General features: G+C 44.9%; 1 protein-coding gene across 3 annotated transcripts in view; it reads left to right on the top strand.

Annotated features, from left to right (window-relative positions):
- LOC107603025 (glutamate receptor ionotropic, NMDA 2B-like) overlaps positions 1 to 13451 on the top strand; it is an 89212-nt gene that overhangs the window by 62080 nt on the left and 13681 nt on the right. For all 3 annotated transcript variants that reach the window (XM_016295696.1, XM_016295695.1, XM_016295693.1), the window contains exons 5-10: positions 1932 to 2046; positions 2302 to 2510; positions 3514 to 3685; positions 12251 to 12404; positions 12505 to 12630; positions 13077 to 13306. In XM_016295696.1, coding sequence (XP_016151182.1) covers positions 1932 to 2046; positions 2302 to 2510; positions 3514 to 3685; positions 12251 to 12404; positions 12505 to 12630; positions 13077 to 13306 — 1006 coding nt within the window. The remainder of the gene's footprint in view (positions 1 to 1931; positions 2047 to 2301; positions 2511 to 3513; positions 3686 to 12250; positions 12405 to 12504; positions 12631 to 13076; positions 13307 to 13451) is intronic.

Below are 13451 nucleotides of genomic sequence, written 5' to 3'. Positions count from 1 at the left end.
ATATATATATATATATATATATATATATATATATATATATATATATATATATATATATATATAGTTTTATTGCTTTTATTAAAAAATACAGCTAAAAATACAGCTATACTAAAAATATGGCTCACACTTTAGTTTGGGGACCAATTCTCACTTTTAACTAACTATTAACTACTACTGCCTCACTAAAATCCTAATTTGCTGCTTATTAATAGTTAGTAAGGTACTTTTTTTACCAAAAAGTTTTGGTATTGTGTAGCATTAAGGAATCTAGAATATGGTCATGCAGAATAAGGCATTAATATGTGCTTTATAAGTACTAATAAACAGCCAATATGCATGTTAATAAGCAACTTGTTAATAGTGAGAATTGGTCCCTAAACTAAAGTGTTACCAAAATAAGGTTACCAAAATTTTAGTTCGGAGGAAACCAAAAATCACTGCTATAAAAAAAGACATTTGTGCAATATATTGCTCTAATACTACTCGCTGTGGTCTCCCATAAAATGTATTGTATAATGTTACTGATGGGTTTTATTATTGTCTTTGTCTTTATATTTATATTCATATATTATAAATCTTCATTTCTTTTTCGTCCTATTATGAATTCATATGTACATATCATGTATATGCCAAATGCTGGAACTGTGGCCGAGAATACTAAGAAATCAAGTGCTAAGTTAGATCTCAAGGGCAACAAGAAGAACAACACAATATAAGAATGCTAAAACATTGCTGATGCAGTTCAGATGTCTAAGTGCTAGATGAGGTCAGTAAAGACGAGTCACTAGACACAGACAGTCCATTAAGTACTGCCCAAATGTATCTGTGGAGTAGGTTAGTGACACGAAAGAGGTTAATTACAACAGAGGTTAATTACAACTCGACCGAAAGTATTTTGTATGAACTTGAAGGGGTTATTTGACTAAATCTGCTGGGCCAGTGAGGAGGAGGAATCAAATTTAAACTCTGATTAGATGGCAATGCAGGGTGATCTGATGTTGATAGAAAAAAATAAAGGACCAAATACTGAGCCATGAGGCACTCCAGGGTTGAGGGCCAGTAAATTAGGCTTTTTTTGCTAACTTTGTATGATCTGTTCACGTAGCAAATAAACCAGTAAATTAGTTAACACTGTCTACACTGAAATGAACAGTTTGTGGCTGAACATGACAAAAACGATCTAAGGCAATGTTCAAGATGCTCTGGTAAGGTTGCGTGACAAGGATTAATTCCTAAGTGATGGAGGTCAAGCATGCTGTTTTTGGAAAAAACTTGACATTTGGATGAAACTATTCATCATGCAGTGCTTGCTGTCTCATCCAGAGCATCCATTCCAAGCAAATACAAAGCCAAATTGTTTCAAGATGCAGCAAACTGGTTTATAATTATAATATTGAAATATGCTACTTTCAAGTAAAAAGTTGCTGTTAATGTGTTCTTGGATGACTGACTAAAAGCTAGGATATCGGTTATCAGATCTGATATGTAATATCACTCTGTAATAAATGTTTTTCCCTGGATTATTATATTTTATTGGGTTCATGACTACTGTATTTTTTTAAGGTTAAAGCCATACCCGCTCCTCAAGACTCTCCAACTGGGTGGATTTAAAAGTCATAATAGTGGTTTTGTGACCAGGAGGCTGCCAGATTCACATTTGCCATTGTGAATATAATTTGCTATAGCCTCTAGCAACAAACCTGCTTTCCTGCATTATAAATGTGTGTGGACATATGCGGATAGTGTGCAGGAACCCATATACTAGGTACACCAGAAAGCCATGTAAAATGCTGACATTGAGGGATCCTGTAAATTGCTTCGACTCGTTCTGAAAATATTTATGCTATACAGGTTTAAGCGAGGAAGGTGCCTTTGTGTTAATAATCACCAAATGTGTTTGGTCTGATATATTCACTCTGTTTTCTCTTCAGGTATCTCATGAATGTGACATTTGAAGGGCGCAACCTCTCCTTCAGTGAGGATGGTTTTCAGATGCACCCAAAGTTGGTTATTATACTGTTAAATAAGGAGAGGCAGTATGAAAGGGTGGGTATCTTTCCTCATTTCTCTCTTTTGCCTCTTGATTTCTCTTAACTCATGACTGCACAGTTCCCTGATGTAATTATCAACCTTCATTTACTCTATATCTCTCTTTATCTTAATTCAAGATTTCAGCCATCCTCAAATTTAGCCTACTCTAATCCAATCGCAGCCACTTCAGCCTCAACACCCTCTCATTATCTCACTCGTTATCCTTCTCTCATTTTCTGCTCTCATCTTGCCCTCTTTACACTTTCGCAGGTCGGTAAATGGGAGAATGGGTCTCTGACAATGAAGTACCACGTGTGGCCACGGTTTGAGATCTACTCAGATGCTGAGGAGCGGGAGGACGACCACCTGTCCATTGTTACGCTGGAGGAGGCTCCATTTGTTATTGTGGAGGATGTTGACCCCCTCAGTGGCACCTGTATGAGAAATACAGTGCCGTGCAGAAAACAGCTCAAACTCCTGTGAGGATCCAATAGGAACAGATATTCAGTACAGATATTCAGAAAATGTGCTGCAGTTTGGTTCAAAATTCAGATTTGTCTCAGATTTCACAGCAGATGTTATAAGTTGTAGACTGAAAGTGTTACAAAACTTGTCTAAATCACAGATGAATACAGTGAGGTCCAAAAAATTGGACAATGAAAATATTTAAACCTGGAAATAAACAGAAGGTTGTAGGATTTTTAAAAATTCTAAATACTAAGAGACCAAATAAGAAAAATGAAAAATAAAGTTTTTTCAGTGGTCTCAGGCATACCACACCGTCTGTATGTCTGTGAAGATTTGCTTAACCATATCCAAGATGGATAAAGCTGCATACTATTGGTAAAATATCTTAAATATGCTATCTAAAATCAGTCATTGCATGAGATCAATATGAGACCAGTCATTAATCTTGACTGCCAAAATGCAGATTTGTCTCATGAGAGCACTAAGTACAGATCCTCCATTCAGTTTTCAAGTTCAAGGTGTTCTGTCACTGTCAGGTCTAGATTATATCATATAGTAAGAAAGTGTGGTGTATACAGTATTGTACTATTAATGTAAAACACAGATTATTTATGGATTGGAACTGGTACCTCATGTCTCTTTTTAATATTGATTATAAAATGTGTTAAATTAGTGTTAAATTCATTTAGCATTCTTTTAATAAATTATTGCTAAAACACTCATTTATTATGAGAAATGATCTGGGATTAAAGTGAATTTTGACAAATTTAAGTCTCTGGTTCCAGTGTAGTCAATGCAATAGTCAGTGCAGTGGTCATTAATCATTTTGATGTTACGATGACTCATTGATTGATTTTTCAGATGCAGATTTATTATGAAATGGTATTTTGATTAAGGATTGATGAACAGCTATAAGGCAAAATTTGTTAAACGCTGTCTTCAGTATTTAGAAAAATAACGTCCTGTGCTAACATTAATCTTCTTAACTTTTTCTTCCTGTTTTCCTATTTCTAGAAATCAGACAAGAGATTCAGGGATCTACATTAAACGCTGTTGCAAGGGCTTCTGTATAGACATCCTCAAAAAGATTGCCAAGTCTGTAAAATTCACCTACGATCTCTACCTGGTGACCAATGGGAAGCACGGCAAAAAGATCAACGGCACATGGAATGGCATGGTTGGAGAGGTTAGTTTCAAAATGCTTTTAGTAAAAAACCTCTGGTTCCCTTTCAGTCGGTCACTCCGAGTCACGTCGGTGACCGACGAATTGGGATCTCGCTTAGAGAGACCAATTCACTTCGAGTGTAAACTAAACGAGCCAATGCACATTGGCATGCGATGATTGCATCCAGCTGCCGCTGATCACAACGTGAGCATAAAAAGGCAGCCAGTGCAATGCATACCAGCTTTTCGCTTCGGAGCCGAGCGACATCATCGTTCTGCTACCAAAGTTCCTACAAGACTTCTTCGTGTGTGACAAGTCTTGCGCACTCTCGGGAGCTTTTTGTGTTGGCAGACGGCATTTTAGCAGTGGTCGTTCCTGTGTTGAGTGGGTTTCGCACTTCAGGCTGCACTACCCCCCTGTTGTGCTGCAAACGGCCGTTTCCCCTGTGCGTCTCAGCACGTAAAAGAGCATTTCCCTAAAAGAGCTAATTTCTCTAAAAGAGTACAATAAGTGGGTGCGTCTTTGTAAAGATGACGGATCGTCTTTTTAAAGATGCTGTTTCACCCGTGCGTTTCTGGATGCGGTCATTACCTGGCGCCGGGTGATGGTCACGATCGCTGCCTCACATGTCTGGGCATTAAACACGCTGAGGTGGTGTTCGCGGATGAGTCATGTTCCCATTGCGGGAAGATGACCATCTCGGATCGGCGGGCCAGGCTCCGTTCCCTCCAGGAGTGCGGAGCTCCGTTGCATCTGCCGCGATCTAGTGTTCGTCCTGGCGGCAGCCAGGCGTGGACTACTACGGGCAGTAGGGTCTGAGGGTTACAGTGGTGGCAAACCCCTCAGGGAACCAACCCTCAGGGGACCATCGCTCCTCTAGTGCTTCGCAACCAGTTGAGCCACCAAAGGAACGCGCTGGACCCTCTTCAAAGAGCGTACCAGCGGTATCCTTCAGTGCTCCTCCCGATGACCAGATGTCGATCACTGCATCGGAGGGAGAGCTCGATTCGGCTGCGCTGCCGCCCTCCGAGAAGGTGGAAAGGCCTGAATCGATACAGAGATGGCGGCTATGCTTTCCAGGGTCCGCCGAGAGGGTAGGGCTCGAGTGGAAACCTCCACCGCGTCCCAGGCCCTCAAAGTTGGATGATTGGTTTCTCGGGGTGGTTCGCGCTGGTTCTCAGTGCCCCGCCTCAGTGTTTTTCTTCCCGGAGGTGCATGAGGAGCTCACCAGGTCATGAATGGCACCTTTTACTGTCGGAAACCGACCTGCAGGTTCCTCCTCCCTCACCACCCTCGACGGTGGTGCAGCTAGGGGGTATACAAGGGTCCCCCCGTTAGAGCGGTCGGTTGCAATGCAATTGTGTCCTAATACCGCCTCCACCCGGCAGGGCGAACCGTGCCTCCCCTCCCGGGTCTGTATGTATTTGTCTGGCCTGTCCGGCCATGCTTATACGGCCTGTGGAGAAGCTGCCTCCGCTTTACACGCTACGGCGTTACTGCAGGTTCATCAGGCCAAGGCACTGAGGGACCTGCACGAGGGTTGTCATGATCCGGAAGTTCTGAAAAAGCTCCGAACCACTACTGACCTCGCGCTCGCGCAGACCGGCCTCTTCAGTGACGCGGTCGAGAGCTTGGCCCAGCAGCTCTCGGATGCACAGGAGCAGACTGAGGCAGGTCGTCACACCCTGCCCCAGTGGCCAGCTGCTGCCTCCACCCATCCGCTGGCCGCAGCACCCCAGCCTGCTTGTCGCAGAGGGCGGCCCCGTGCAGCCACCCTTGCTCCGGCAGCGCATCTGCAGCAGCCCCCAGCAAGCGGCGCCATGGAGCTGGGCGTAGGCAGGCTGCCCCACCCGTCCAGGCCCCCGTCAAACCTGGCGGTGAGCGAAAGAGCAAGAGGCCCCGGGATGGGTGACCCAGAGAGGGAGGAAGCTGCTCTTTGGGCGATGGTGAAGGCACCTCTCCATCCCCCGGAGGAGGGCAGGGTGGAGAATCTGGAAAATCTCGATGAGAGAGCGGATTTCTCTGTCCCTGGGTCCCAAGAGCAAGAGGCCCCGGGACGGGTGAACCAGAGAGGGAGGAAGCTGCTCTTTGGGCAATGGTGAAGGCACCTCTCCCTCCCCCGGAGGAGGGCCGGGTGGAGAATCTGGAAAATCTCGACGAGAGAGCGGTTTTCTCTGTCCCTGGGTCCCAGGAGGGCACGGAGAGTCACGGACGGACCAGCACCAGACCACACTCATCCTTCTCCATCACCAGCAGGCAGCAGCGGGCAGTTCGAGAGCGTCAACAAAGGCCATACTCACGCACCCTCTGCCAAACTGTGGAACCAGGTAAGAGTTGCACTGCACACTCAGACCGTTGCACGGTCCGCTCACAAGCTGCCCGAGTTGGGTCCCTGCGTTCCACCTTGCTGCCCCACTGCGGGTACGGCGGTGGTTCCGCTTGCACGTTATCTGGGAGCCTGGCTAGCGCTATCCAACCCGTCTCGTTGGCTTCTGCGGATATAATGCAATTCAGTTCGCCCGGCATCCCCCCAAGTTCAGAGGCGGCCGATGCTCCTGTCTTGTGTGGAGGTCGCAGTCCTACTGGCAAAGGATGCGATAGAGCCAGTCCCTCCAGCCGATATGAATACAGGGTTTTACAGCCCTTACTTCATTGTACCCGAGAAAGGCGGTGGGTTACGACCAATCTTGGATCTGCGCGTCTTGAACTGGGCCCTTAGATTCGGTCGAACAGACAGCACGTCTCACAGAGGAATGTGCGCGGTCGGTGCTGAACTGCTTGAATTCGTTCAAGGGCAGGACAGCGGTCCCACTGAAACTATTTCAGAGGCTCCTGGGGCATATGGCAGCTGCAGCGGCAGTTACGCCGCTGGGACGTCTTCATATGAGACCACTCCAGCACTGGCTTCATGGCCGAGTCCCGAGGTGGGCGTGGCAGCACGGCACTCACCGGGGCCACGTACAACGGGCACGCAGTGTCGGGGGTATGGACGGGCCCCCAACTGCACTCAGGCATCCTGTGGTTTACACGGATGCCTCCACCACCAGCTGGGGGGGCCACGTACAACGGGAACGCAGTGTCGGGGTATGGACGGGCCTCAAACTGCACTGGCATATCAATTGCCTAGAGTTGTTAGCAGTGCGCCTTGCCTTGAACCGTCTCAAAGGGTGCTTATGAGGCAAGCACGTGCTGGTCCGAACGGACAACACGGCGACCACTGCGAACATCAACTGACAGGGTGGTCTGCACTCCCGTCGCATGCATTTGGAGTCGGAAGGTTCTGAGGTCACTTCGTGCCATTCACATTCCGGGTCTGCTCAACTGTACGGCTGACGAGCTGTCACGAGCTACGCTCCCGGGAGAATGGAAACTCCATCCCCAGACGGTCCAGCTGATTTGGAGACATTTCGGAGCCGCTCAGGTAGACCTGTTTGCCTCTCCAGAAACCTCTCACTGCCAGTTGTTCTCACTCGGCACCAGTGTTGGGCAAGTTACTCTGAAAATGTAATCAAATTACTGATTACTGATTACTCCTTTTAAAATTAATCACGTTTCTGTTCTGATTACTTAATTTCAAAAGTAATTAGTTACATTACTAGTTACGTTACTTTTTTCTCCATGAAATTTATGAAATCCCAACATACACGCTCCCGATAAATATTTGTTATTAAAGCATCAACATTCACAGAACACTGTTATTTTTAACTAAAGCAAGCGACTGTTGCGTGCATGGTTTGGCATGGCAGAATGCCATCAAAGAGCGATGCTTTTATAATCTCTAAAATACACCTCAGTTCACCGCAATATCACAAATCTCTGTTATAACACAACAAATATATGCATAATGAATATTTCATAATGTTTACAATTCGTGTGTTATAATGAGAGGATTCGTGAGCACGCACATTTCAGCACTGCATTGCTCAACACTGCAAACATGTGTTATAGCCTAAATAGAAACTGTGCATAAGCTTGCACCTGTTAATCATTTTTATTTTATATTAGTTCATGTTGCTTTTGTGCAATATTTCTGTTCTGATTACTTAATTTCAAAAGTAATTAGTTACATTACTAGTTACGTTACTTTTTTCTCCATGAAATTTATGAAATCCCAACATACACGCTCCCGATAAATATTTGTTATTAAAGCATCAACATTCACAGAACACTGTTATTTTTAACTAAAGCAAGCGACTGTTGCGTGCATGGTTTGGCATGGCAGAATGCCATCAAAGAGCGATGCTTTTATAATCTCTAAAATACACCTCAGTTCACCGCAATATCACAAATCTCTGTTATAACACAACAAATATATGCATAATGAATATTTCATAATGTTTACAATTCGTGTGTTATAATGAGAGGATTCGTGAGCACGCACATTTCAGCACTGCATTGCTCAACACTGCAAACATGTGTTATAGCCTAAATAGAAACTGTGCATAAGCTTGCACCTGTTAATCATTTTTATTTTATATTAGTTCATGTTGCTTTTGTGCAATAGATGAATAACAATTTATTTGTTTTAGATATTTTATGTTTAGAAATGTCTATTTTGCAGGAGGCCTGTGAATCATTTTATTCTCCCGCAACTCGCACACACAAGAGCGTCTACCCGCCTCACCAGCACTTGCCCATCTTGTCCCGCGTCGCACTCTGTTGCATTGGGTCTCGCGGGAGCAGGTCTCTAATCCACTGGCACTGGACTCGACAGTGCGCGTGCTAAATCCTTTTTTACAATCTCTAGATTATAAAACACTGCATTCTGTCAGCAACGTAATGCGGCAGTAACGTATAGAGACCTCGTCTTGTAACTATACTCTAATTACTATTTTGAAAATTATAAAGCATTAAGTTACTAAAAAAGTAATCAAATTACAGTAACGCGTTACTAAGTAATGTGTTACTGCCCAACACTGCTCGGCACGGACGCACTGGCACACAGCTGGCCGCAGGGCCTGCGCAAGTATGCGTTTCCCCCAGTGAGCCTTCTCACACAGACGTTATGCAAGGTCAGGGAGGACGAGGAGCAGGTCCTGCTTGTGGCGCCGTATTGGTCCACTCGGACCTGGTTCCCCGAACTAATGCTCCTCGCGACAGCCCCTCCCTGGCAGATTCCTCTGAGGAAGGATCTACTGACTCAGAGAAGGGGCACCCTGTGGCACCCGTGTCCAGACCTCTGGAAACTTCATGTCTGGTCCCTGGACAGGACGCGGAGGTTCTAGGTGACCTACCCCAAGAGGTAGTTGACACCATCACTTTGGCGAAAGCACAGTCTACGAGACACGCTTACGCTTTGAAGTGGAACCTGTTCATCGAGTGGTGTTCTTCTCACTGAGAAGACCTCCTGGAGATGCCCGATCAGGGTCGTGCTTTTCTTTTTGCAGCAAGGGTTGGAGCAAAGGCTGTCTCCCTCCACCCTTAAAGTATATGTTGCTGCGATTGCTGCTAACCATGACCCCATGGAAGGGAAGTCGGTAGGAAAGCATGATCTGGTCATCAGGTTCCTTAGGGGGGCCAGAAGGTTAAATCCTCCCCGGCCCTCCTCTATACCCTTTTGGGACCGGTTTCTGGTGCTTAAAACACTACAGCAGGGCCCATTTGAGCCTTTGCAGCCAGTCGAGCTAAAGTTTCTTTCAATAAAAACTCTGCTCCTGCTTGCACTGGCCTCCATCAAAAGGGTAGGGGACCTGCATGCATTTTCGGTTGGCCATTCGTGCCTAGAGTTTGGGCTGGCTGACTCCCAGGTAATCCTGAGGCCCCGGCTATGTGCCCAAGGTTCCCACCACTCCCTTTAGGGATCAGGTGGTGAGCCTGCAAGCGCTGCCCCCGGAGAAGGCAGATCCAGCCCTAGCTTTGTTCTGTCCCGTCCAAGCCTTGAGATGCTATGTAGACCGGACATAAAGCTTTAGGACCTCAGACCAGCTCTTTGTCTGTTATGGAGGCTGGTAGTAGGGGAAGGCCGTCTCTAAGCAGAGGATGGCCCACTGGATTGTGGATGCCATCACCCTGGCTTATCAGGCACAGGGTGTGCCCTGCCTGCTCAGTGTTGCATCCTCCTGGGCGCTGACTCGTGGTGCCTCGCTGACAGATATTTGTAGAGCTGCGGGCTGGGTGACCCCCAACACGTTCGCTAGATTCTATAGCCTTCGTGTGGAGCCGGTATCCTCCTGTGTTCTCACCTCAATCGGGTAGAGGCACTGAGAGGCCCCGTGTGTCGGCTTGCTAAAACTGCTCCTGAGTCTCCGTACTGTAGGCACTGTCGAGCTCCTCCATCCCCTCGGCAGCCAGATGTGGTGGAACGTCCGGCGCCAGGCCCTCACTCGATGAATCCGTGAGAACCGGTAGAGGGCTGGGTTCCATATGTAGAGGCCTAAGTGGTTCCCATATGTGTAAAGTCCACGGTAAAGCCTCAGAGCCCGTGTTTCCCCGGCAGACTTCTGCCATTTCCCTGAGGGTTACAATCACCTCTAATCTTCTATATGCACCTAAACGGATGTCATATGTGTAAGTGCTTCCGCAACGTTCCTGCTCCAAGTGGAACGGGTACGTTTTCCCAGTGTTATCCAATCTCACTGAGTGGGTAGTGCTATGACAACAGTGACTGGTCTTCTTGTTGCGAGCCCCGGCCTACACCACAAAGGGGCGCAGGTGGCTCGCACAGGACACTGGAAGGGGCAGCATCCATGGCGCTTTGGTAGGGATTCCAATTCGTCGGTCACCGACGTGACTCGGAGTGACCGACTGAAAGGGAACGTCTCGGTTACGTTTGTAACCCTCGTTCCCTGAAGGAGGGAACGGAGACATCACATCCCGTCGCCACGGCTGCTGTACCACTGCTGAGCGGCCGGGTCACCGACTCGGCTCCTCAGCAAAAACCTGGTATGCGTTGCACCGGCTGCCTTTTTATGCTCACGCTGTGATCAGCGGGCAGCTGGATACAATCATCGCATGCCAATGTGCATTGGCTCGTTTAGTTTACACTCGAAGTGGATTGGTCTCTCCAAGCGAGATCCCAATTCGTCGGTCACCGTCGTGACGTCTCCGTTCCCTCCTTCAGGGAACAAGGGTTACATACGTAACCGAGACGTTCTCTTCAAACACATAGAGTTTGGGTTGAATAGGCTGTTTCTCATTCAAGAGCTTGCTGGATCATACACTTTTGTTCTTCCTGTTCTATTATACCCCTGCATATTATGGATGAGAGGAGCATATTCAACTGTATGATTTGTTTTTTTCATGCTGTAGTTATGCATATTACAGTACATTACTGTTACTGCTGGCAACGGTTTAACAAATTTTGATCAATTTTAAATATATATTTCTGCATTAATTTGAGGTGAATCATTTTTAGATATTGTATGTATATATATATATATATATATATATTCAATATATTTTATTTCATTGATTCATATATTGATTCATTATATATATTGATTCATTCATATATTTCATATTATTTAAAAAAAAAATTAATTCTGAAAAGTGTCTCTCATGACAAGAACAGATGAAAGAGAGAGAAAATGTGAGCAAGTGAGTTTGCATAAGCCCAAGGGAAAATACAGCTGGTGCATTAATTCAGATGAGAAATAATATGAGTTACAGGATCATATGTAAATCCACAGTTGAAATGAATGTTATGCAGTTCCCTTTCGGTCCTAGTCATAGGAATACTCTGAGAACTGCACCACATTTGGAGCCGCAGACTCGTAGTAGCTTGCTTTATGTTTACTTAATGTCTTTACGAGATCCAATGCTCCAAGACATGCTCATGTTCAGTGATAGATGCTATAATGCAACACATAATCAAGCAAATATGCAAAATATAGTCTCATATTTTGAAAAGGCAGAGAAAGAAAATAGGATATAGAAAGCAACTACTCAACATGCAGCCCACAGGGCATTCTTGTGGCCCGCATGTTTTTAGAGATTCTACTATATACCATGGTAAATCCATTGAGCAATTTTTAAAAAATCTGACACCAAGCAGAAATCTATAGTCCACTCTGCAAACTGTGCCACAGATGACCGCTTACAGTACAGGTTCATTGATTATAATGGAAGTGATTTAGTTTGAGACATGGTTGTGTATAACACTCAGTAGCCTTATTAATATAACAGAGGCACTATAAAAATTAGGAGTGCAGCCCTCGAGGCTAAAGAGATCCGGCTTTGGGGCCCCATGAGTAGGCCTGATGTAGACAAAGCCTTCCTGTAGCATATATTCTCCTTATTAACTCTGTTTTGTCCCATTTTCCTACATCACCGGAGGCCCCTTATATGTAACTCTAAATATACCTGGCCAAGTGATGGGTTTAGGGATGCAGTGATTAGGGAAATGTTGAAAAGAAGGAGAAATGGCTATTAAAAGCTACTGCACCCCACTGTAGGAAGTAACCTGATTTCTACCTTCCTTGGTCTCACAGTCTTGTTTTTTCTTCTTCATGGTATTCTCATTCACTAGTTCCCATTTTATATGTCTTTCAGCCTTTTCTTCTCACACTGTTGCTTTTTTCCCCTTCTGTCGCGGCATGCCCAGACTAGTCCAGGTTCGGTATAACTGCCCCTTTTCCTCATGTCTAGGTGGTGTTGAAGAATGCCCACATGGCAGTGGGGTCCCTGACCATTAATGAAGAGAGGTCAGAGGTCATTGACTTCTCTGTGCCCTTTATAGAGACTGGAATTAGTGTCATGGTCTCTCGTAGCAATGGCACAGTGTCACCTTCTGCCTTTTTAGGTAAGTACTAAATACACTAAATAATGTAATGGCATTAATGATAAAATTCTAAATTCAAGTGCACTCTTAATTTCTTTTCCCTTCTTTTTTTTGCACTCAGAGCCCTTCAGCGCTGATGTCTGGGTAATGATGTTCGTTATGCTGTTGATAGTTTCAGCTGTGGCTGTCTTCATTTTTGAGTACTTCAGTCCTGTTGGATATAATCGCTGCTTGGCAGATGGACGAGGTGTGCACACACGCTTTCCCATCCCACACACACACACACAAATCTATAGCCCTTATACATAACACCAGCATACATTTGGTATATGTAGTTTTATGTCTTAATTTTCTAGCCATCTAAAAATTGTTAATAATTATAATCATTAAATGTGTGTGTGTGTGTGTGTGTGTATATATATATATATATATATATATATATATACACACACACATTTAATGACTATAATGGACATTATATCCACCTTTCTGTGCTGTATTGGCTGGTTTCAGCAGTCCACTAATTGTCTGAATATTATTGATTCTTTTGACTAAAATCAAAACTGAATAGTTATTTTATGGCTACTTCTTATGGATTTTCTTCCTCTGCCCTTTTACTCCTCTCTTATTCCTATTAAATTATAAAGTAATAACTCTCTATTTCAATTTCTCTACCTCTTTACATACCATCAGAGCCTGGCGGTCCTTCCTTCACCATTGGAAAAGCTATTTGGCTACTTTGGGGTTTGGTCTTCAATAACTCTGTGCCCGTGCAGAACCCCAAAGGCACTACTAGCAAGATTATGGTCTCGGTCTGGGCCTTCTTCGCTGTGATTTTCCTGGCCAGCTACACTGCCAACCTGGCCGCATTTATGATTCAAGAGGAATATGTGGACCAGGTGACTGGCCTGAGTGATAAAAAGGTAACAAGGTTTATTGGTCAAATTCAACAGCATGTGCAAAAGTGAAGCATGGGCATCTGAAAGCTGTTATTAAAAATATAGTTATCATTGATCTCATTTATCCTACTGTCAAAAAATTAGATCTATTCCACCTCCAGAACATAAA

The sequence above is a fragment of the Sinocyclocheilus grahami genome, unplaced genomic scaffold (genome assembly GCF_001515645.1).
Source record: "Sinocyclocheilus grahami isolate Dianchi unplaced genomic scaffold, SAMN03320097.WGS_v1.1 scaffold339.1, whole genome shotgun sequence".
NCBI lineage: Eukaryota > Metazoa > Chordata > Actinopteri > Cypriniformes > Cyprinidae > Sinocyclocheilus > Sinocyclocheilus grahami.
The sequence above is the reverse complement of the archived record's forward strand: the minus strand, read 5'-3'. Positions and strand labels throughout refer to the sequence as shown.